At 38.7% G+C, this 22342-nt stretch overlaps 1 protein-coding gene across 5 annotated transcripts in view; it reads right to left on the bottom strand.

Annotated features, from left to right (window-relative positions):
• Positions 1-392: 392 nt before the first annotated feature.
• Positions 393-22342, bottom strand: part of TBL1X (transducin beta like 1 X-linked) — a 199214-nt gene continuing 177264 nt past the window's right edge. For all 5 annotated transcript variants that reach the window (XM_082047627.1, XM_082047623.1, XM_082047625.1 and 2 more), the window contains 10 exons: positions 16507-16648; positions 13948-14011; positions 13747-13844; positions 12146-12206; positions 7908-8029; positions 6401-6475; positions 4353-4480; positions 3051-3216; positions 2180-2281; positions 393-819 (listed from right to left, as the gene is read on the bottom strand). In XM_082047627.1, coding sequence (XP_081903753.1) covers positions 793-819; positions 2180-2281; positions 3051-3216; positions 4353-4480; positions 6401-6475; positions 7908-8029; positions 12146-12206; positions 13747-13844; positions 13948-14011; positions 16507-16648 — 985 coding nt within the window. In that variant the 3' untranslated portion in view covers positions 393-792. The remainder of the gene's footprint in view (positions 820-2179; positions 2282-3050; positions 3217-4352; positions 4481-6400; positions 6476-7907; positions 8030-12145; positions 12207-13746; positions 13845-13947; positions 14012-16506; positions 16649-22342) is intronic.

Here is a 22342-nt window from a genome sequence, read left to right as displayed (position 1 = left end):
AGTCTGTCAAAAATTTTCATTGTCATGTCCACCTGGCTGCATCTACTATGGGCATACAGGGAAAAAAGAAAACAAAAAGGGGCAAGAAGAAAGAGGAGGAAAAAAAAGGAAGGAGAAGTTGGGAGTGGAAGGGAGAAATAAAAGGAAAACAAAGGTTTCATCCTAAGCCTGGGATCTTCCAGGCTGTAATATTCCAGCTGATAGAAAAACCACTGAACAAAAAAAGTAGTCTAGAAAATAGAAAGTGTTGTGATTACAAAGTTGAGCATTTCATCAGTACAAACTGGTCTTTGAACGTCCTTTGGGAGAGCAACTGTAGTGTCCAAATTGGAAGGAAAAAATACAACACCACATGGAGGAGGATTTTTTTTCCCTTTTGGTTTATCACAGCATTTTTCTTTTTTTTTCCTCTTTTTTTGTTTTTAATTTTTTTTTTTGGCACAGCTTTTTTTTTTTTTTTTCTTTTTTTTTTTTTTTCCCAGCCATCAGAGCAAGTTCTCAGACGCAAACCAAACAGTGCAATGCCTAGCTGGTGGCTTCATGCTTCCAAGGCTGAATGTTCCAGGTGGCAACCACTCCCTCCCCCTCTGAAGTGACCGTGTTTTTACTCCTTGATGAAGGTTACGGACAAAATACTAGACACCTGTGGCCAGGGAGAGTTGTTTTCACGGTACACTCTAACATTGTTCAAGTTCGTACAGTTCTGGAGCTGTTAAGAATAGTTTTGAAGAGTGCTTCTCCCCACACATTCACTGCTGGTCCATTTGAAATTTCTTCTAAAACATTTCACTTTTACTTCCGCAGGTCTAGAACACAAACCTGGAAAGAAAAGACTCAGCATTAAGAAGCGTTTCATAGAATCATAGAATGTCCTGAGTTGGAAGGGACCCACAAGGATCATCGAGTCCAACTCCTGTCCCTGTACATGACAACCCCACAGTTCACACCGTGTGTCTGAGGGCCTTGTCCAGTCTCTTCTTGAACACTGCCAGGCTTGGGGTCGTGACACCTCCCTGGGGAGCCTGTTCCAGTGCTCCACCACCCTCTGGGGGAAGAACCTTTTCCTGATGGCCAACCTAAACCTCCTCTGGCACATCTTCCTGACACTCCCTTGGTGAAGGTGATGAGGAAGCGCAGAGGCTGATCAGCCAGCTGTATGTTACACTTCCCAGCCTGTCTCAAGTACCTGGTTACGCATACACAAGCAAGGGAACAACCCGACATGGGAGAAAACCCAAGTGAAAACCACACATTTAACATTTAGCTGAGCTTTCATTGGGTTACAACCATCCTGGTGGCACATCCCAGATACAACTAGGGGCTCTGTTAATTTGCCTGAACACAGTGGCCACTTCCATTTCTGAAATACATCCAACAGAGACGCACAGGCCTGGCAGGTATGTGACAGAGGACCTAGAGAGGACATGCTCCCCCTTGGAGCAGCTTGACACCATCTCAAATGGCACAACTAAACTCAAGCAACTGAATCATGTCATCAGCATTCCCTTTGTTAAAACCAGTTGAAAATACTGCTCTAAAGTACTTATGCCAGCCAGCCATGTAGAGGAGCTATTTTAAAAAGCTGTAGAATGTGTTGTAACATCTGTGTGTCCTTCACAAGCTGATCGTAATAAAACTGAAATTTTTAAAAAGATTAACAGCAAAAATAGTAATGAACGATCAGTATCTCTAGAGTAATATTTCTGCTTTACCATGCAATGAAATCTTTGGGCATCAAGCTGAAAACTTCCTCTTTTAGGAACTATTAAAGGGTAAACAACTTATGTGGGGTAGAACTCAGAAAGGCCCAGGACAACTGTGTATTAGAGAGTTAACTGTGGTGACCTGATCTTCATTAAAAACTGACAGATGAGATAAATAACTACTAACAAACAACTACTGTTGTTCGTATCAAATAGGTATTTAAAAGTCATTCCCATCTTCAGTAATATTCACCTATTCCACAAGCATTCTTCATTTCAAAAGGAACAGCACCGCCTAGTATTCAAAACCTTCCAAAGCAGGAGTGTTTTTAATAAACAGAAGTACTTGTTTCTGTCTCGAGCTGCCTGTGCCTTCAGCTCTGTCCAGAGAAGGCAGCATGGCATGCATGTTGTTTGCTGACACACTCCAAAAGAGTCACCTCCACCCAACATTTACCATGTGTAAAGCTCCTTACCGATCCATCTGATGCGCTTGCTCCCACTTTGTCTCCTCTAGCATTCCAGCAGACTTCAAAGATGCCCCCGGTGCCTCGGTAGCTATGTACTAGAGTTCCACTCTGCAAAGCAAAACAGCATGCAAACATTTGACACAGAAGTTCCCCTTCTTCTCTGTCATGTGGCACTACATTAAAAAGAAAAGAGTGGTGTGGGGGGGATCTATTCAGATCACCCAGCTATGGTCATCTCCATAAGGTCCTGAAGTGAGGAAACCAGTCTTTGATATGAAGAGGAACAGGCTTCTCCAGAAAGCAAAGACTCACAGACATCTGGTTTTGTCAACTCCGTAACAGTAAAGGCCTGGGGAGTTAGGCTGAGGTGGTCTTCTCTAAAATACGTTGTTAAGGCAGGCTGTGAGGCATCAGTATCCAGAATGAAATCTGTGGAGCTATGATGTCCCACTTTTCTCCAGAATATCCCCAGTCCTCAGCCTGTACACCCTCTATCATCCCCTCATCACAAACTAAAAGCCAGGTGCATCGGACTTATCACTGGACTCAGTTTGTTACTAAATAAAAGTATCACTTATTTCTAAGAATCAATCTGCACCTTTGCTTCACAAAGCTGATGGTACAACACGACGTACCTATTTTCAGGTATGCTTGGTGTTTTAGCATACAAAGAAGCCCAAGCAGAAATGTTCAGGACAGTCACCTCACCCCACCTGAGTGACTCAACTGTTCTGCTGGGATTTGTATCAGCCAACACAATCGGGTTCACCTTGGCTGGCAGGTCTTATGATACAGAGGTACACAGATTTTCCATTTAAGCTTTTGCTATTAATGTGTCACCCGAACCAGATGTGCTTCACATGAAGCAAAACAGTACCTGAGTATTCCATATATGGACACATTTGTCAAAGGACCCACTGGCTAGATATTTTCCGTCGGGACTAAAAGCTACGCTGTAGACAGGCTCTTGATGTTTTGTTAACGTGTGGATGCAGACGCCTCGGTCAACGTCCCACAGCCGAACAGTGGAATCAAACGAAGCGCTGCAAGAAGCATTCAAACACAAGCAGGCCTTAATGTGAGTGTCAATCAGTTTGTAGCTGGATACCATAAGCGTTTTAAGATAATAACACAGGGGTTTTTCCTCAGCTAAGCAAGAGATAAAGTTTCAAACAGAAAAGCTAACATTCACCACAGCCTTGACAAGAACTATTTCTACAGAACCAAATTCTTGTATGTGGAACCTTTGAGTTTATCTCAGGGTGCTGTATAAAGGATCAGATCACTAGCCTTAAAAGGGCCAGGCTCCTGCTTTTTGAGATTCTACCTGATATTATTCAGGAAAGTAAAATGTATATTGTCATTAACAGGGTGAAGGGTTCCAGAGAAATCTTACTCCTAATGGTTTTGCATTATTTAGTGAATTAGTATTCTGTAATTCTCTAGAACTGTGGTTCTTTTCACTTTGTTTCAGGGCTGGTTTTTTTGCTACAATCCATCTAAGTCCCAAACTGTGGGCTTAGGCAAGAGAAATAATTGGTATTAAAAATAATATTAAAATCATAATTCCAAGAAAACGAAGTTCTTCTTCCCTGTCTACTTCCAGATTAAGGAGTAAAATAAATAAACCAGCTTTGATACAACTCCTCCCACAAACTGAATACATCGTGAACTTATTTGATAATCCCACGGTAGTAACATCAATTGGCATTCTACAATTAAACATATTTTGTAAACTCAAAGAAGAATTCTGAAGAGATCTTCAAATGGAATTTTAAAGACTATCCAAGCTTTTCTCTGTTAGTTAACAAGGCTATAAGAACTGTCAATATCTGCCCAGGTGAGCTGCACGGCCCTGGCTGGAACACATTCCCACTGGCTGCCATCTGCCTCATTAAGTACTTTCCTTCATAAGAACCAGATGCTGGATGTGAAGTTGCAATGCCAAATATACAGTTATTTTCTTAAGGCAGCTGAAAACGTAAATATCACATAACTCAACTTCCTTTCTTTTTCTACTTCCTTTTTCAAATATGATTCATTTCCTTTTGTTTCCATCCCCCTGATTTACAAACCCAAGTACTTTTTACTGGAATTGTCTGCAGGAAGACTGACAGCAAGGTGAATTATATGTCAGAAAGAGAATCCTTTTCTTGGTAAGCAAGAGGTATATTTTTACCTTGCTAACATGATGTTGGAGTTTGGGTTGCTGGTGCCTGGTCCTGTAGGACTCCATTTGATAGTATAAATCTCTTTGCTGTGAGCCTGAAGATCATGTACACAGGTATCTTGCTTCATACTCCAAATCTAAGTCAGAGTAATAACGAAGGGGAGAAATTGCTACGTTACTCACCTCTTCTAATCTAGATTATTTCTATTCCATATTTTTCTTACCATTTGTTTCTTTACGATCTTGACATGCATACATATACATAAACATACCAAATTTATTAATGTAGCAGTTTGGCACCTACAATGGACACATGTGAGAATAACCCCATTAGGGGAAAGAGCCACACATTTAATAGCATTTATTCAATAGATAAGAAGAACTAAATTGTTGCTGTTGCTGTACTGCCCATAGCCTGCATCTGCATTTTCATACAGAAGCTTTAAGTTACTCTATTTAGAGAAGTCTAACTTGAAGTTTAAGTCACACATTGCAACAGCAAACATCTTCAAAAAAATGAAAATAAAGATTCAATAACTGCTTGGAACCTTATCTTACACCAGTCAAGAACCACATCAAATTTTCCTTTCCCTCCAAACTCTTTGTTTTCCTGATGCTTTTAACAGCAAAGACAATGGAACAAGATCAGCTATTTCTACACTGTTACATGGCCAAACACTTCAGCGTGAGATAAAGAATATGTTCAGCACAGATGACAAGTAATTTAGTAGATCTTTTCTGCAGCTGAGAAACAAGATGAAGCTAATTCACAGCAGGGAAAATAACTCAAATTGGGTCAGTCAGTTTCAGAGAGATACCAAAAATGTAGTAATGATTTAACTCACTTGTTATTCTGCACTATAAGGGAAAAGATGCGCTTTTGTGCTGCATTTTCGGCAGCATACCTGAGTCTGCTTTTGGAAAGGTTACACAAAGCTTAGCCATGTTCTACAGCTAACAGGCAACACGTTCCAAGTTGTAGCAAAATACCAAGAACTCCAAAAAAAAGGAGAAAAAAAAAAAGAAGCCAGAGAGGACTGATTTCCAAAGGAGAAAGAATAATAATAATTGCCTGAAAAGCATTTGCAGTCTCCACCACTGAAAAATTTTAAAAACAAGCAAGGCTGAGGAGAGCAAACCCTTAAATTCAGTGGCCAGAAATTTGAACTGGCACCAACAACACTGAGTCACGGTGGTTTTTAAAACACAGCATGCCACTGCACACTAAAAACCTGTGCTACCACTGCACCGGGATGTTTAAGCAGAGCAATACTGGTTACCATAATATTGCCTGGTGGCAGCATAACAGGCAAGGCGCTCTCTTTCAGCCTCTCCTAGCCCTATTTTCTATAAATCTTCAGATCTGTGAACAGTTCAGAATAATACCTCTAGAATCCAGAGGGCTGAAAACCCAAGTGGTTTTGTGGCAAAGACAGAGTGGACCTGTGCAGAACTTGTGCTATTTATGAGGAGCAAACATCTGTAACACTGACGTCCCCTTAGATATTATCTACGAGTTTTGCTGCTCTCTCCATTTCAGACAGGCATCTTCAGGGAGTAATTCAGGTTTTTGGTGGGCTCTGAATACATATGTCGTGTCCCATTGCTTAGTCTAAGGCTATTAAAAAAAATTAAGAATCAAACAGCTCCAATGAAAATATTTTAAGAAAAAATACTCCAAAGAGAAAGAAAACTCTTTATTTTTATATTCTTTTCAAAATGCAACCAACAGACTGCTTCTTAGTACAACGATTGTGCTTCTGTTGACAGGCAAGCATTGTATATATATGCGTATATTTAACTATGCCTATTCTGTGACATATCAGTCACTTAACTCTTATGTGGACAGGACATCTCAATTTTCCCAGTGGCTTCTTCTCTTTCTCTGCTTCTCTAAATTCTTTCAGATTTGCTTTAAGAAATAAATATGAGACAAAATGAAACTATTGTTCATGCAGAGTTTTAAGTGATACAGTACCATCATTCTGGAGAAGATTAAAAAATAGACATAATTTTTAACTTTACTTTTTCAACAGCAGGAATAGAAATTATATTACCTTTAATGTCATATCATCGGAGCAAGATGCTAGTAGCATGCCGGATGGGTCCCATTTGATTGCATTAACCTCGTTCTGAAATTAAGAGTGAGTTTAAGTAAATATTTTGGGTACGTGCACTGTACTGGGCTCCCAGCAGAGGGCACTCAGGGTTTATGCATGCAACAAGTTCAACCACAAATTACAGCCCTGGTTGCTTTATGGGTGAACAAAAGCAGCGCCGCTCCTGTAACACGCTGTTCAAGTATCATTTAGGAATGGTAACCATTTTGTGTTTGTGAACAATACACACAATCAGTGCTCTGGTAAGTGTTCTGGCACAAAGTCTCTCATACTCTTTCTTCATGTGCTAGGATTTAAGTAAACCTTTAAACCAGACACACTGATGATACAGCATTAACTTATTTTTTAAATTGAGATATTTCTTAGGTTAGTATTCTGTAGATTTCAGATTCAATAGAAAATACGGGTGGCGTGTAAAGTTTTGTGGAGTTTATAATTCTTAGGATTGCAGGTCTATAATAATGCTGGTCTCTCTTAACAAAGGTGTAGGTGTACATGAAATCCAGGACGAATATTGAATAGTTTAAAATGCTTTGTCCATCAATCCTCCTGTAATTAACTAAGCCTACTATATCCCTGTGGTTATCAGTAAGTCTTCTGTGCTTTTTTGAGAGTCATAGATATGGGGGAAAAAAAAGCTTTTCATAAAAAAGGAAAGATTATTTTTTAAAAATCATAATTTAGCTCATGGTCTCAGTGAAAATAATCCTGGAATATATTTAAATTTTGCTTTATCCATTTTACATGTTTCGGTCAGAATTAAAAAGAACTGTACAGATATTTGAAGTAAAAATTTGGATCATGTGCAAAATGATGCATTTCATATAATCACAAAAAGCACCAGTCTGTTGGTAGGAATGTCACGAATATCAGTTTAATATCAGTTTAACCATAGACTAGATAAAGATTTTCCTCCATGGGGAGACAGCAAGTTCTTGAAGTTAGCATCTAAATTACAGGTTGGTATACGATAGCAGTTTTCTCATGAACAAAAGCTAGAAAAACTGGCCTTTGATGGTCATTAACTACTATCAGGAAAAGAGGTGGGGCAATACTTCTTACAGGGATCTTATTAGATTAAATTGATTCTAAAACTGAACCATGGCTGGAGGTGAATTGTTCTCTCCTTATTCAGAATTCTCATTTACTAAAGGAAATTAACCCAGTGGAAAATAAAATCTTATTTATTAATGTGCCCTTAGTCTGCAGCTCATGCTACACATAAACAGTCTCACTGTCTCAGCTGCAGGTTTGGTGTTGTACGGTGATTTAGAACAGTTTATCCCTTCTCACAGGCAGTGAGTCACTCCTGAAGGACCTGTTTTCCGGGAAGCAATGCTATATAACACCTCTGGTGCTAGAACACACTCTGCAAACACCATCTGCCATCATCGCACCGTGCTGCGGTGACTTACCACTAACATTTTGGACATCTTAAACTTACTGTGTGTCCTTGAAAGGTTTTAACGGGACGATCACAGCCAAGTCTGCATACATGAATGCACATGTCAGTGCTGCAGGAGGCAAAAGTAGTGTTGTTCTGCCAGTCCACATCCAGAGCAGGAGCTGTGAAGAACAAACGATGGAAGGAACATCAGGGAATGAGGCACAGAAACAGCTATCCCAAACCTTTTTCCTCCTGTCACCCATCTGGATCAAACAGACTAAAAGCTACTTCTTAGCCTACTACCAGTCACAGGGATGACAGGGGCTGTCTGAAGGGCACAAATTATTTTTTCTCTTGCAGCAGATGCTCTGAATGGTGTCTATTTATGTGCATTTTCTGGGTTAAGTTACGTAAGAGGGGGGCAAATCAATCTGTCTCCACCCTCCCCGCATCTCTTGGGCCATCTCTACCATTTGTTCCTCTGTAAGCCAGCTCAGCCAAGAACCTGGAAGAAAACTAGCTCAGAAAAAACAGATTATTTCAGCTGGGTTAGAAAAATGTTGCTGTGAATGCCAGACACAACATGGGAGGGAGAAGCAGCAGGCGGCCATTGCCCTTTGCCCCAGCTTTATGCAGGCACTGATAAAAATGCACCGTTCTGTGCAGACACGGGGATTAGTAATACCTACGTTCAGTTTAATTTGGGTGGCGATTGATTTAAGAGAGAGCCATTGATCAAGTAGATCTGAAACAAGAGGATGAGTTTCTGTAGAGGGTTTGGCATTAATTAGGACTGAACTAATGAAACTTTGCACACAGACAGCACATGGACATGTAACTGGTGCCTGTGTGCAACACACACGCTTTGCAAAAAGTCTGGAAAAAACAAGAACAAAACTTTTACACTGCCCACTAAAAGCATGCACAGGAGTATGAGGGAACTCCTGACATACAGCTTGCTTGTATTTCTATGACTGCTGCTTGTTTTTTTGCTCAGAAAAGAGCTTAGCTGCCCTCCAGAGGATGACATAAGACTTGCTAAAATATAGAAATCTCCGCTCTCAGCACACTCCTGTGAGAAGTATGTGTTTCAGAACGAGAAAATCATATAGGAAACAAAGTTTAATCTCTTTCTGGCAACAATGCAAGTTTATCATTAAACAAAAATTGCCTTATTCAAATACGTTCATAAAAATACCGTTGTAATACAGAGGTGAAAAGATTTGTGTTCTGCCAAGCTTACTACATTAAGTACATTTTTTCCTGTTATAATTTTTTAGGAACTGCAAAATGAGATTGATCCATGTCACCTTCCAAATCATCAGGTAGCTCTCTAAATGAGAATGGAGGGCTGAAACTGTCTATATACAGGCTTTTTTTTAGAATATTAATGAAAACGTTCAATAAACCTGTGTGACAGGTAAGGAATTTCTACATTGCAGAAACAGAAAGGAAATGCAGGTTAATTCTGAGTTTTGCAATGAACATGAATGGGGATCAGGAAACAGTAAAGGATTTTTTTGCTTTAACTGATTGTCTTATTTTTATGTTGAAAGCTTTGTATTACTCTTTCAGAGCAAACAAAAATCTGTCTCCATTAACAGCAATACGCCTTCAGGGTTAATATCTAGTATGATATGTATGAGTTGAAAAGTAATCTTCTGAGAGCTATTGGCACCTAAAGCAACAGATTTGCATTGCAGCATAATTTGAATCACTGAGTGTTGATAATTAATACCGATTCATTTATTGGTGTATTTAATCATATGCTTACTGGATAAGTAACTAAATAAAATGGTCTGGAAAAACCAACCAAACGTGGTTTTCGATGCAAGTAATCTAATCGCCAAAGTGTCATCAAAAACACAGGACACCAGCCAACTGCATAAAAACAATCAGAATGTCATTTAATAAAAGCAGCTAAAATAAAACACAATAAAAGTGTTACAATAATTATAATTTAAGCTTTTTTCTGAACTGATTTAGGTGTGATTCAGAATTAGAAGCTCAGAAGAGGATACAGTTAAGTGTCTGCAGGGAGCGACTCAGAGCACTTAGAAGCTGGGTCATACAAACACCTCTTATGGTTTCACTTAACCAATTTGTTCCTGCATGCATAGAGATCAGTCCACATCTATCAGCAGACACAAAGATTGGATTATTTCACTCCACTTTAAAGAAATAAGCTTTGTGAATGCACAGTTTGATCCAATGCCCTATGATGACTCATAGTTTTGCAAAGAATAATGAAACCCTAGAAGCTACTTATCTACATACTTACATATTTCAACCATAAAACCTTAAAGTTACATGGGAACATCAATGATAAAGAGGTCTTCAAGACCTAGACAAAGGAGTCTTCATTATGTATTTTAAGAGGATAGTTTTGTCCATATGAGTGTAAACTAAACAAGCTACTGGAAAGCAGCTGAGAGTAAAAAAAATATGTTATTCCCAGGCCAACTGTCTTCAGATTTCAAAGAAGTATGCAAGTAAGTATCCCACACAAGTATGTGTTAAAGAAACTGTACGCTGTCTAGACTAGACTTTTAATTGTTAAAATGCCACCTTTAATTCTTGCGTAGACAAGGTTTTCAGATTTCAGATATGGAAAGGACTTTGTTGTTAGTTTGTTCTGGTGAAGAAGTGATGCAAAGAGGACAAGGTGAGGTCTTTGTGGCTTTAGACTCATGTGGGGACAAAGACTCCAGCTGATTTTCAGGGTTTGTTTGTAGGACATACACTTTTGGCCTATAGATAATTTCCTTAATGACTAACTGCTTTACTTCACTTTGAAAATACATTTGAAATACTACTACTACTACTACTGCTACTACTACTACTACTAAAAATAAAAGCCTTTCCACATCTCCACTTCATTTGTGCCTTATGGTCCAAACAGCATATGTAATAAGAATTAAAAAAAAAAAATGTATTAATGCAGATGGACATGGGCATATTGCATTGGGAGACGTAGTTAAGTTTCAACTTGATAAGACGGGAATGGAGTGATACGTCCTTGATTCTCATCACTGCTAAGACAGATACATGTCAGTGAACGTGACTCTGAAGGGCTAACCAAGTTCTGTATCTGCAACTACTTACATCAATAGCTGGGGGTCACAAGGCTTAAGAGTCTCATTAACTACATCACTATACAGTACAAAGTTTGCCTTGATGAAACAGTTATGATAAATACATGCACGCCACAATGAGAAAATCTGTCAGCAGACACTGATACCTCCAAACTGACAGCTGCATTAATAAGTGAGATGAGTGACAAAAATGCAGAGTATGGATCTGCTGTGTGCATGGACGTACTTTTTGTGTTCTGTTGAATAACTATTTCAATTGCTACTGCATGATATTAACATCAGTGAAAATGCAAGAATGAGAACAACTAGAAACTGAGCTGAAAAGCCTGTTAATGTTATGTTTCAAAATCAGTAGTAAAACGTGGTTTTAAACACCAATGAGCACCTTGTGAAAGCCTGCTGTATTTAAAAATAGAGTGAAGACACAGGAAGATGAACATTTCTAGCATCAGAATCTGGAATGTTTTGGTAGTTTTATACTCAGTTTGGCTATGCCACTTCAAAAATCTTCACTATGACAACTTATCCAGTTTGGATCACAAATTCAGTCATCATCTTACAAGTCTGGTCTCAAGTGAACTTAAGACTACATCACTGATTACTTAGTATCTGTGACATCTCCTGTCTTCCTGGAGCAGACCAGCTCTACAAATGACCATACAAATAAGGTTTTGGTTCATCAAGGTTTTGAAGCTCATGGCTGACAACTGAATTCTGGTAATTAGAGAAAGCAGATACTAAAGAACTTCAAGTCAAAATTAAAAGCCAAGAAATTCCTGAGGACCTTCATGCTTGCAGTGGTGAATGCAAGTGGCATGAAAGATCCATCTGCTTCTGTCTAAAGTCAGTTTCATTGCAACAGAAGCAGAAAAGAGTGGAAGAGATCCCAGACACCTCCATCAAAAAATCTCTTCATAAATCATCACTTGGTACACATAGATAAGGACAGAATCATTCAGCTAGGTATGTACAGCTGCTGTATAAATTCTCTCCTTGAATCACTCTGACTTTGAAAGCTGATTCTCACAGAACCTCATCTTTCTGAAAAAAATAAACTCACAAGCCATGATACTCAGGACAGTTCGAGCACAAAAAACTTGAACTTCTCTCTGGCAGATAGTATCTTACTAAAGGATAAATTGTATTGACAAAATTAAAAACGGCATTTCATTTTACTAACAGGAATTATGCAAAAATTACCTGAATGGAAAGGAAACTGCTGTTTAGCTTCTCCTGTGTGAGCATCCCAAATTATTGTCGTCTGCATCCAAAGGAAGAGGGGAAAAAAAGATTAGTGACTGTTCAACTCAGAGAAAACAAACAGAGAGCAGCGCCCTCACTGAGGAGCAATTCTAAAAGATGGACTGATAAAATTATTGATTGCAGAGAGCCTTGTGTGCCAAACAGCCGAAAAAACAGAAATCACTTCCAAATATTGCAGAATAATAATCTACGTGTAGATAAAGAAGTATCACACCTACAGAGGAAGTAATATAACTACTAAGAACAGGAATATTCTCTCTGAATAATGCTAGAAGACAGTACTACACATACACATTTTTAATAAGCGTTTTGTTCCAGCTGTTTCAGTTGTCTTTTTCAAAGAAGACGTCTTCCTCTTTTCAAAGACACAGTTGAATTCTATTCCAAAACTACGTGATGCTACATTTCTGACAATTAAACCACCAAGTGAAATGTTTATCTGGCAGCTCAGTATATATCACGTCTTGCCATTGTGGTGGGACAGACTTATGTGCAATTTGCTTACTACAGGTTTAATCCATACCCACAGCCCATGTAAGCAACTCCCCTGTAGAGTTCAATACCACCTTCTGAGTGAACTGTCAATTAATTGGGAGTACATGCTTCCAGAAAATAAATTAAGGATGCCTCACCTTGCTCATAATGGATCATCTAAAGAATGACTGCTGTTATTGGGAACATAAGTTTGCCGGAATAATGGAACTACCATTGGGAGACAAGTGCAGCTGAATATAAGCCAGTATTAAAAGGAATAAAAAACCTAAGCTTCTGTTTTCACAAGTATGTGAAAATACAGAGATTCATCTGGCCTACAAATGAGAGGTACAAGCCTGAGCTAGTTTTCCTGGGCTCCCTCTGTCAGCTCACTGTAACACAGTGCAACCCATCATTTGGAAGTGCCATTTTTCTCTTCAAATTTTAGAAAGGAAGCCAAGGATGACATATACATCTAATTTTTAGATGCTGAAAGTTAGGCAAGATAAATGCTGTGCCCTTTCCCATTTCGGTTTTAATGGATTTGCACTAATCATCAACAGTCATCTGTTCATTTTAATCTTTAATACACACTCAGTTGTGACTACTATGTTTTGCTTGATTTTGAGTTCAGAACTACCATTTTTTTGCATATTTGCTTAGGAAGCCATATATATATTTTATTCAAATAAAAGTGTTTCAATAACTAGATGAGCTAGAAGGTGCAGTATCTTTAAGACCACTTCCTTCTTGGAAATAGCTAGTTGATCAAACTCCAAACCTAAGTACTGGAAGCAGATCTTTCCTTAACTGAGACACATTTAAGACCCAATTATACATGGGGGGCAAACTGAGTTGTTTTGGTTTTTTTTAAGTAAAATCTTTTACATAAAAATAGTACACATTTACACAGCCTCAAAAATGTAATCAACATGCACTAAAGCACATTAAAGAAAAGTCAACTCTCCAGGATGCCTAGAGGAGAAGAAAATCTTACGGATTTCAGCGGCACAAATTCACTGAATCAGCATGTTTATGCTAGAATAATGTATTTTTAAACTCACTTTATCAACACCAGCACTTAAAATATAATTCCCCTTTTTGTTCCATTTCAGGGCAAATATTGGACCTTTATGTTGACCTAAGGTGCTTGCAAGGTTACCTGCAAAAAAGAAAAGGTTAATATTACAATTTGTTTGCAAATTAGCTAAATTACAGTTCACTGCTGTTCAATGCTTACGAATAATTAATGTTGTTTGACTTACCATCTTCTGTCCATATTCTTGCAAAACCATCATATGAGCCTGTAGCCAATAGTGTTCCATCACTCTGTTGGGATAGATATAAATGGCAAAGGTCAATACCAGATGAAATCTGTTTCAACCAAGCCTTTTTCTTCTCTTTTATTTCCCTTTGCTTTGCTTTTCTTTTCTCATTGTGATTTATGGGAAATCTGAGTCCACACATTGGGACAGACTATACTATGATTTAAATGAAAGGTTATTACTGCAGACAGCAAAGAGGAAATAAAACCCTCTAACATACTATTAAATACTGGGCTACACCATCAGATAAAATTCATTTAATCAAAAAGATTAGAAAAAGAAAACAAGATATAACAAATTCTATGGGATTCTCCCAGCTAACAAACAGATACTACTTCTTAGACATAAAGAGCCTATAAAACATCAACAGATCATCTAAATCCTGACTAAATCCCAGTGCAGTGAAATTCAGGCACCTATACCTGAAGGAAGGACCTAAACACCTAAGCCATCTACACTCATGGTTAACACCTCGAATGTCATCTGCCACCAAAAAGTCGCTTCCTACTTGTCTGAACACAGATGCTCAGAGGCACAGTACGATGATGGACAGCCTGAGAAAAGGTAGATTCATGGGTCCCAATCAGAAGAAAAAAAGCCCAGGAACTGTAATTGTAATGTTGACTTAGAGGGAGTCTAGATGACTAGTTTAGATGGTTAAATCTAAGGGAAATGAATCATACCCTTGGTGCCAAAGGACATGATCTAAATATCGTCCCTAGAAATAACTCTTTTTATTATAAAACACAAAAAACAGAGAACTAATTTAATATCATCAGTGTGAAAATTTCACAGTGAAATAGTATTAATACTGTGGTTCTAAATAAACAATAAAGGCAGATGGAATTTCTATCATAATGAATAGAAAATAAGAAAAAGCATAAAATAATCCTTTAAAACATATGTCTACTCCAACCCTCCCGAAACAGTGAGTCAGAGCAGTTGTAGATTTAATTCAAATATACAATGATGTAGGGAGATAAATCTCAAAACCTAAGCCAACTTTACTGCGATAAACACTTATCTGGACCACTGATGAGAACAAAACTGGTAAGAACAAAAAGAGAAAAGGGAAGGAAAGCTCAGGGACTAGATGTACAGTTTATCAACATTTGTTGGTGGTAATTTACATTCTCTGGAAAACTCAAAGTTAGTTGGAAGCACTTCAAGTGTTTAAATTAGGAAAATTTCCTTACATTAAGTACTGGTACAATGCAAATGAAGTATCAGTGACCAGTGAAGTTTGGAAAGGGAAGGAGCTGCTACAGGAAATACAAAAGGATGCCTGCTGTGTTTTAGACAACTTGCATAACTGTTCTGCACCGTTCTTCTTTCAATTACTCTTTTCCTACTCCTCAGTTTAGTTTTTCCCTACTATTTTTCTTCACTGTGATATCCACAGGAAACATGTAATGAACATTTATTGGGTTTTATCTTTATTTGCTTTTTTAACCTACCTCTGCTTTTTGTACTTCTTTCATTGTGTCAAATATAAAATACGTAGGGGAAGCTGCTTTGTGCAGTAACCTTATCTTTCACTTCCGTGAATTACCTAGCTCACCTGAAGGACAATAATGCAGTAAAGATTAATCAAATCTTGGTGTCTGGCCAGCAGCTGAGACTGTATGTAACTGATGAGAATCCTTTCTGGTACTTAATTTTTAATCTGCTTTCCTACAAAAACAACACTGATGTGATCAGTCTGTCCGTACTAATATCAGCAAAACAGACAGAATGCAAGTGATCTCAAAATTAATTAAGGTTCCTGCAAGGTCTTTTAAGTTCTTTTTACAGTGCTTGGTGGCACAAAGGAGACATAAAGCAGTCTTAAAACTGCCCAAAGACACTAACCAGACACTGGGGATTGTCAACAATCCCTGTCCTCTCTGCTCGCTTCAGTCTTCTCTGTGCAGGACAACATTATCTGAGATAGAAGGTTTTACAGGATTAAAGTAAAAAAAGGGATCAGACAAGACAGTTCCACCCAGAAGGTGGGTAGGTAAAGAGAGAATGACTACACATGCTCCTACCAGCGTAAAGACAATGATGTGAACATGTTTTGCTATGCACATCATAATCCAAATGAGAGAGCTCTTGATAGTCCAACCTCAGAAAAAGCTTTGCTGGTGCTTATATCTCCTTACAGGCCCAAATAAAGTAACAATGAGATGCAAGTATATTATTAATCAGGCTTCATTACTACATAGATTGCTTGTTCAATCTTCATTCTTAAAGTTAGCTAAGTTTATTTTTATCCATGTTCCCAAAATAGAGTTATAAATACATCATTATTAAGCTTGGAGATGGCAACAGCCCTGGAAAATTATAGCATGTAGGGGAAAGTTCAGACTATTATGAATATTTGAAATAAGAGGTCAGTAGGTTAGGACAGAGCTTCTGGTCACCTCAGATATAAAAGATACGGAGCAGCAGCTGTAATTGCCTCTGAATTAAATTTAGACAGTTAAAAACCATGCACAGTCTTAGAAGTTAGCTTACATTCCAGTCCAATGAAGTCACGTCCTTATTGCTGGGGACATCATGTCCTCCTTCTCTTATGCAGTGCCTCAAAACTAGTTGAGTGGAGCCGCTGTTGCTGTTCTCATTGAGATTCCATATTCTGGCTGTTGAGTCTCCGGATCTATAAAAGCAATTGTGCAGAGGTGAAAAGTCCTTTGGTGCCAATCCAGCAAACAATGTAAAAACCTCTATTTCTGTTTTCATTGAGAGAACGTCACAGCCTTTAAAATGTGATTTTTCTTTCCAATTCTGCCCTTCCAGCACTCCCTATACTTTAAAAAAAATGTCCTGTTGTAACAGGCCCTGCTAGGCCTGTTACTTTTGTCTGTCCGCACCTTTCTTATAGGTCACTTTTAAGCACTGAAAGGCCGCAAAAAGGTCTCCCTGGCGCCTTCTCTTCTCCAGGCTGAACAACCCCTGTCCTCACAGCAGAGCTGTTCCAACCCTCTGATAATTTTTGTGGCCTCGTCCGGCCCCTCTCCAACAGGTCCGTGTCTTTCCTGTGCTGAGGGCTCTAGAGCTGGACACAGGACTCCAGGTGGGGTCTCACTAGATCAGAGTAGAGGGGCAGAATCACCTCCCTCGACCTGCTGGCCACGCTCCTTTTGATGCAACCCAAGATAGAACTGGCCTTCTGGGCTGCAGAAGCACACTGCGCACATAACCTCTGACAGCTGCTGCTTGTGAAACAGCCTCTCAGCTTTAAATCAAGACACAGAACCTGAAGATCAGAAAAACAGAAAGGTAATATAAATTCATTTTGTCTTGTTTACAGTGTCCTGTGCTGTCTGTAGCTTGGCTGCTTAGCTCACATTGTCCAAAAAGGTGGCAAAAAAACCTGCTGACATAATATTTTTTCTTGGTGACAGACAGCCATCAAGACAGAGACCACATCAAGATTTTAATCTATTTTATAGACCAAATATTTTCTAGGGAGAGGTTTTTATTGCAGACCGAAACCCTGAGTTTGTCTAGAGTAAGTTTTGAGGAGGAAGTGCAGAGTTTATCATAATCTGGTTGTAAATAATATATTTATTTTCACTTTGTATAAGTCTTTCTTCCAATGAAAAATGCCTCTGAGATCAGAAATCAATTTGCAATGGGGTGGAAGATATTATGCCTTCTAGTTTACTGGGATTTGTCTCATGCTCCTCCCTCCACCCCTGCTTTTTTTAAAGCAATCAATAACAACAACAACCAAAACAATCAAACTACCCTGGATTGCTTGTTTTGTTCAGAGGGTAACTTTCATTTACATGCTGTAAGCAGAATCCTGGAAGAGAATTAGGTTCTCTCTTATATTTCAAGAATTCATGCAGTCAAGATGAAACGTCATTGTTGATGTACCTGATATGTTAGTTTTTCCTTTTTTAAAAAAGTAATGACTAAAACTTCCTTTCCTATACACTAACAAGAAGAAAAAGTCTTTATTCAAAGACTAAAGATCTGAGATCCATTTTTGCTTTGACAAGTCATGTTTTACTGAAAAGGAAATCCATCACAAGAGCAAATTAATTTTTCTTCTGATCTACTAATAAAAGATTTTAATTATTTACACTGAAAGTACTGGTCAAATTTTAAACACTTCACACATCTTCGAGTGCAAATATTGACCAATCATGTATCCAACTTGATTGATCTTTGCGTATTATTTTACCAATATTTTAGACATTTTTTACATGAACAAGAGCTCAACCATAAAAGCAAAAACCTCTCTGCCTGTATTGGTGGCTGAGCTCTGCTGGGCCATGACACACCTGGGGAACGTGTCATCATCTCTCTCAACCCTTTGGGTCAAGCTGAGATGTGACAGCTCGCCAGGGCTTTCCAGCCTAACCACAAGTTATGGCTGTACAGCCATTCTTTATTTTTTTGTACAAATCTTTCACTTTAGTGATTAAGAAATAGTTTAAATTAGGATAATTTTTGCCACCATACAGAGCTGTGACTCTAATATAATTCCTTATTCCTTCAGAGGTCTGGAAAACTGAATACAATTTTGCACATTTGGCTAGAAAACTAATGAAGTCAATAATGAGGCTCAGAAGTTAAGGAACATTTTTAGTTGTGATAATTTACAATAATGAGAACATAAGTCTTTCACAGGCTTGGGTTATTGGTTAACATGCTAAGTAGGAAATTCCTTCAGTGCTGGCTTCTCTACTCTACAGGACTCTGGGCCAGTCCTGCCCTCGTTGTAATAATCCCGTTTGTTACTGGACCCTGTGAATAAAATAGTCAGGCACTTGGCTATCAAACACAATATCCTATTTGCTAGTTCTAAAAGGGTTATGTTTTGTTTTTCAACAGTTTTATTTAGTCGGTTTTCTGGCGATGCTTGGGCAATCTTATTTTCCAGTATTTTAATTTTGTTTTTCCATTTTCTTCTTCCTAAGGCTACATAAGCTATTATGTGTCCCTGCAGAGAGGCTTTATAAATCTACCAGTGTGTGGCAGGGGTATTTGTGTGTCTCCCCTTTTGTTGCTGGGGAAAAAAAAAAGTATTCTCTGCTCTGGAAAGTATTCTGATTTCTGTTGAATGATTCAGTGAACCCTGTCTTATTAGAGGACCATAGTTCAAGCACAATTCAGAAAGATATTTAATCTCCTTAGCCCACAGAAGCATTTCGATCTGCATGATAAAGCAGCTCATTCCAACATGCAAGTCATGGACACTTGCGTAATAGGTATACTGTTCTGCACTATAGTAGAGTACTGCCAAGTTTGAGGAAGGCTAGTTCTGAAATAATTTTATTTCATGCTCTCCAGTCCTGGTATAGTAATGAATCAAGGTAGGCAAATGCTTGCAGAATTTTATTTGTGACATATAACATCCTCACTCTGTAACTGTCAGCAGAGAGGTTAAAACAGCTGCAGTTGGGTAAAGAAGTTTGCAAGATGGTTGTTGACCCTTGGTATTTCTAATCTTCAGCTGCAAGTCTTATAATCACTGTTATTTTGATATGCAATATTGCTAATTTGTGTTTAACACTTCTGGCTCAAACAGGTTAGACTGGTTATGATTTTATTTTAAACGAGATTGTTAAAAGCATAAAGAGAATGAAACTCCTCATAATTTACACACTCTTAAAGTGCTTCTGCTTCCCAGCAAGTCAGCAGTGGGAAATGCCTCAGGGGTACCCAGAGGGAGATGTCTGTCTGTCCAACTGATTCTACAACATTGCTACCTGCAACATGTTATTCAAATAGACCTCACCTAATAGCTGACCACATTGCATTAATGCAGGGCTGTTAAACTCGTTGTCACCAGGGGCCACATCAGCCTCATGGTGCCTCCAAAGGGGCAAGCGTAGTTTTAGGATTGTATAAATGTAGGAGTAGTTACATTACAGTAGTGACAATGAGTCTGATACCCCTGTGTTAATGGATTTCATGCAATTGGGAAACTGGCCCAAATGAAGTGACCTGCTAATGAATAAGCACTTACAGTTGGCAGAATTGACACCTGGCACTGACTAGGGGGTTTGGTTTGTGAAATCAAGTCTCTCAACCTGGTAATTCAAAAGAATTATTCAGAAGGGTAATTAATGATGGATCTTAAACCACTGATGTGAGGAATACAGTAACTCAAAGCATTATACAAAATCCAGAGATGATGACAGGAGATGGCCTAGAAACATTCTTTCTTGCTTCTGAGAGACGCAGCCATAACGGACAGATCTTGGTAAACAGCTTTTACAGCAGATTATTTTGCTGTCTAGGCAGAGCAAAAGTGCACAGTGCCAAACTTACCCTGTGTGAAAGAGGCTGGTAGAGATCAGCAAAGATGAGCAAAGAAACCTACTGTTGGGTTTTGGGAATAAAGCCAGGTCCCTCTGCTTCACAGCTATGAGAATTCCTTCAAGGGCATGGCTGGATGTAATAGAGCAGAGCATGCTCTTGGAAACGGCCCTTGAACGTGCATCCTAAATTGACATGGTAAAGCTTTTGGAGTTCAAGGCCCTGGTAACCTTGACGTTCACAGTCCAGCCACTTCCGTACTGGGAAATTCAAGCATGTCCAGGAACAGTCTGGGTCACTGGACCATGATCACCTATGCTAGCAAACTGACAGGTTATTCCTCTGGCCTGTTTTAATTAACACTCTTGCTTGGGGCCCTGATGTTCTCTCTGAATAACTCCTGGGCATGGCTTGGTGGTTGTAATAGTCCAGAGACAATTCCCAGTGTACAGATTGTTTGGCAGCCAGGACAGTTTGCTAGCACAGACACCGGCCCTTCTGTGCCAGCTGGCCTCAGTGCTCAGGAATACTCCCAGGCATGGTTAGTTTACTAATGTGGACATAGCTGTAGTGGGTTTCTGCACTACCCAGGGAATACAACCATCTGTAAGATTTTACATGCACCATAAAATTACAACTTAGATATTGAAAGATATCTCATGGAAGAAATCAGTCTTTGAAGAGGAGAGCAATCAGTTTTTAGGAGCAAAATTGAAATTATGGCCCAGTATGGCCAAATCTTGCAATTTAGCCAAGCATATATATATATATGTTTTTTTTTTTTTTTTTTTTTTACCTGTCCAAAACACTATACAATTATTCATTCTTCAGTGCTGATTTCCCTCATCATCTAAGCATTCTTCTCATAAGCATCTGGTGACAGTCATGGCTTTGAAAGCCTTCACTGGTATCTCTAGACTCCACCATCCTCCACTTCAAGAGTTATGGGTGTGGTGGAGGAGGAAGAAGAGCTGCAGAATAATTTTTTTTGGCTGTTTCATCATATTTTGGCTATGTCTCCACTGCCTTTTTTAATCTTTTTTTTTTTTTTTTTTTTTTTTAAATAGCCCTTTGCATAGTCCAGAGAGTATATATGCCCGTGCTATCCTTCACACTCTAGAAAGTCACAGCAATTGACTAGATGGGATATCCAATACCAAAATCCCTTTCTATCAGTGGGATACACACTAAAACTGGAAACCAATCCTCTAGTTTTGGGTAATTCATTCTGCAAACAAATCCCCTTACACAGCTTGCTTCAGATTAGGTCATGAACCTGCATCATTCTTTTAGTCCTTTGAAGATTACATCAGGTTGCTGTCTAAACTGCTGCTAACTGTTAGAAAAAATATTGCTTGTATAACAAGGCTTGAAGAAAATACTTTTCCATGAATTAAAATTTAATTGTGAAAGGCACTTTATAAACAGAACAAATGTGTTATTTCCTTTATTTAATACTCAGGTTTTTATATGTATTTTTTAATAAGGCAACAGATGGGTACAATCAGGAAGATGGGAAAAGAGAGAGACTGGGCAGCAAAATATGGCTATTATAGAATCTAACAATTCGTTCTTTGCAGATCAGACTAACTGTAGTTTTGGTTTTTGAAGCATTACTTTGTAAAGGACAAACTGCAGCATGCTGTAGATCTCAGGGATTTTCTCCCCCTCATTTAATTGGTGCCATAATACACAGTTTACCTGGAGATGCTAGCTCGCACTATTATTGTACCACACACCTCATATGCTTCTTTGTGCAGAAGCACAATCAGACCCTCAGCTCTCTTCCCTGGGTTTCATTTTCTTCTGTGCCTTCTATGCCATTTCAGTCATGCAAGCTTCATCAGGCACACACTGCTGCGTGATGTGAAGGCTAACTTCATCACATGCTTTGTTTCTTGTGAGCAAGCTAAAATCTGATCAAGATGCATGTGGTTCTACATTATTTGCATTTTCATTGCATTGCCATTAGTCCGCATCAGACACAGCACCTGGCTGTACTTTCTAACCATGCACGTATCTACCTGGTTCCAAAATCAGTAGCAAAGCTTATTAAGAAAGACTTATTACACTG

This window comes from Streptopelia decaocto (genome assembly GCF_964273445.1).
Source record: "Streptopelia decaocto genome assembly, chromosome: 1".
NCBI classification, from domain to species: Eukaryota; Metazoa; Chordata; class Aves; order Columbiformes; family Columbidae; genus Streptopelia; species Streptopelia decaocto.
This window is presented reverse-complemented; position numbering and strand designations above follow the sequence as displayed.